Source organism: Phytophthora parasitica (genome assembly GCF_000247585.1).
Source record: "Phytophthora parasitica INRA-310 unplaced genomic scaffold supercont2.549, whole genome shotgun sequence".
NCBI classification, from domain to species: Eukaryota; Oomycota; class Peronosporomycetes; order Peronosporales; family Peronosporaceae; genus Phytophthora; species Phytophthora nicotianae.
Genome location: NW_008649535.1, coordinates 1 through 3,209, shown reverse-complemented (window position 1 = coordinate 3,209; position 3,209 = coordinate 1). Strand labels below are relative to the sequence as shown.

At 50.9% G+C, this 3,209-nt stretch overlaps 1 protein-coding gene across 1 annotated transcript; it reads left to right on the top strand.

Annotated features, from left to right (window-relative positions):
* Positions 1–503: 503 nt before the first annotated feature.
* Positions 504–1,859, top strand: PPTG_20380 (hypothetical protein; the record flags this gene model as incomplete). Its single annotated transcript, XM_008919172.1, has 1 exon — positions 504–1,859. One exon carries the CDS (start codon positions 504–506, stop codon positions 1,857–1,859), a length of 1,356 nt encoding a protein of 451 aa, XP_008917420.1.
* Between the last annotated feature and the right edge of the window lie 1,350 nt (positions 1,860–3,209).

Here is a 3,209-nt window from a genome sequence, read left to right as displayed (position 1 = left end):
CGGACGGTAAAAAGGTAAAAGCGCCACCTCCACTCCAATCCTTGAATTCTCTCTCCAGCGAGCCTTGACTCAAGCATATTTTGTTCAAGACATTCCAGTCTAATAATTGGGATTAACGTTGGAAACGAGGCGCGGCTATCCGAACTGCACATTCCGTGTCCCCTTTCTGAGTGCTTGGCAGACGAGTAAGGAAAACTCTATGTGTGTAGCGCTATTGGCGGCCGTCTCTGGTCAATTAGGAACGTGGTGCAAAAGCATCTGGATAAACCCCTAAAAATTGCCTGCATGCATTCGTCAAGATAGACTTTGGCTTGAAACCAAGTTTTTTATGGTGGAATTCATGCTCAAATCCGAAAACTGAAGCCTGCGAGAACTATTTTATCACACCACATGTGCCAGGGAAAACCCAGCGATCGTACGGAGCGTCCCAGCCTAAAGCACCGCTGCTCATTACAGGAAAAACTCGCTCTTCGGCACAGAAGCCGTTGTGTGGGGGATCCAGCATGAAGACGGGTCTCACTCCGTTGGTACTGTGTGCAGCTCTGTTGATCTCGTCAGCGGCGGCAGGTGGGGAGACCAAGACCGGCGTGGGAGCGTCGAAAACGTCAACGGGTCTGGACACAGGAGACGCGTACCTGGGCGCGGTGGACGCGAACCAGAAGAACAGTTACGATTTCAAATATGTTAACAAGGATAGCGATACGTCTGAGCGTGATGGAACTCTCGGTGACTCAGTCGTCGCCGGTAAGGAAACAGACGCCTCGGCATCGCCGGGTGTTGTGACGTTGTCCCCCGAATTGAAGAAGGAAGCGGGTATTGACAAGGGAGCGATGAGCACCGCCGCGAGCGCTGCTACGGGTACATCCGTCGAACAGGGTGTCACTGGAAGCACCTCTGGTCCTCAGCTGACCCCAGCGACGAAATCGGACGGTGATCCCAAGGCCACGAAAGGAGGATCGGCACCGACGCCGGCACCAGCACCAGCACCAACCCCGGCACCGGCACCGGCACCGACACCGGCGAGCACCCCGGCAAGTGACGAAACCGATGCGTCGAAGGAAACCGAGGAATCGTCGGACGCCCCTCCGTCAACGCCGGCGACACCAACTTCGGGCGGTGAGCAGTCGAAATCGAAGGACACTCAGGAGTGGACGAACGCTCCTCAATCGACGCCAGCGAGCACTCCAGCTACCGATGACGACCAATCCGGCGATGACGACCAGTCCGGGGATGATGAACAGTCCAAGTCAACGGACACCCAGGAATGGACAAATGCTCCGCAGTCGACGCCAGCGAGCACCCCAACTACAGACGACGATCAATCAGGAGATGATGAGGAATCAAGCGATGCCTCGGAGTCATCGGACACTCCGCAGTCGACCCCAGCGGCCACTCCTACGACCGACTCGTCGCAGTCAAATAACCAGTGGACACCTGCTCCGAACCAATCGAACAACCAGCAACCTACTCAGGCTCCTAACAACGAGGCACCACAGCCGACTCAGCCCCCTCAAGCTTCAAACAACGAAGCACCCCAGCCAACCCAACCCCCTCAAGCCTCAAACAATGAAGCACCACAGCCGGCACAGCCTGGTCAGAATTCGCACTGGCAGGGTAAATGGGGAGACAACTCGCAAACTCCCGCCAATAACGGAAGCCAGAACTCGAACGGGCAAGGCGGCTGGGGGTCTGCCACTCAGACCCAGCCTACGCCTGCTCCATCGACGCCCTCCGACTCAAGCCAGGAGTCGAACCGCGATTCTCCTGTTCCTACTGAACCTACTTCCTACGCGAGTACACCTGCCACAGCTCCGTCTCCTCCTGTATCGAACTGTAAGGTTCGCCGCGCGAGGCACTGAGTAGTGGTTTCTATTGTAGGCAAATAGCCTTACTGTTAGATTTGTTGCGTTGAGTGCTTCGTGTGGAAGTTTGCACACGAAGCACAGAGTTGTTCCAGCCCTTAAACATGTCGTCCACGTTCAAGTTCAACAGTGAGGCTATACATGTACACCACCGTTCGTGTTTTCGTTGAAACTAACTGATGAGGTTGTGTGGCCGACGTCAAACGGTAATCTATTTTAAATTACCAATCGGTAGAACTCGCTAAATTTACTACTACTACAGTACCGGGTGAGGAGTAGTAAACCCTAAACTGTTTTTAATACTGGTAGTGCTTCGGTACGAAGTAAACGACATGTCCGTGTGTTGTGTTTTACACACATGCAATACAAATATCAAGTGAACCCATTTGTATTTTGTCACATTCGCATCAAACTGGGGAGGGAAAACCATACATGATCGCATTGACTTAGAAAGAAAATAAAAAATTCTGGGTTCTGTCTATCTGATGCGTTGTATGGACCTGGGCCGCCTTGTTGCTATTGTTGTTGTCGTTTACGATACATTAACTGATCCGATCCCGCTTTCATACTCTTATACTACAGCGCTATATTGATTTACGTACTAGGCAGTACAACGACTATTAACGCAAAGCTACACTAATTCGATGGGTTAGAGTCCATGCATAACCTTGGATATGTCATTTCACGTCGCTTTCCTCTCGACTGGCACGTAGTATTGCAGGTGCATACGGTGCTCAATCCGCCATGCTCCTGTTCGTACTGATTGGTAAAAAGTAGGTAATTTGAGTCCGGCCAGTTCGGAGCCGCGGCAGTAGAGGGTTCCCTTGGATGGGGTGGCTGCCGCGGTTACCAAAACAACCGAACTGAGCCAACACCTCAGCTTTGAACAAGTCTGATGGAAGATTCCAGATCAAGATTCTCCATCTTTCAAAATATGACTTGGTTGGAAATATCGGCGAGAAATGGAGAAAAGAATTCGACGAGTACTGTGATTTTTCGGATATCACGTGTATCAAGTAGACTGCATATGAGAATTGAGAAGTATGATATTAGAGATAGTATTAAACTAATAGAGTCTTTCAACCAGTTGTTTGGTTGGGAGCAGTTGGTCGGGGAGACCAGCAAACTTCGCTTTCTCCCCGCCAGCCCCAACACTCTCTTCCTCCTTCTCTTCCACCTTCAAGGGTCGGTTGGATATATCACGGCTTTCTGAATGTTTCGCATTGCTGGTTAGACAAACATCATGCTATAAAAAGTAAGTTTTCAGTATAAGTCGCAGACGACATACTAGATCATACAGTGGTTTTACTCAGCACTACCAGCCCAAATCTCCTCTAGTTTTTTTTT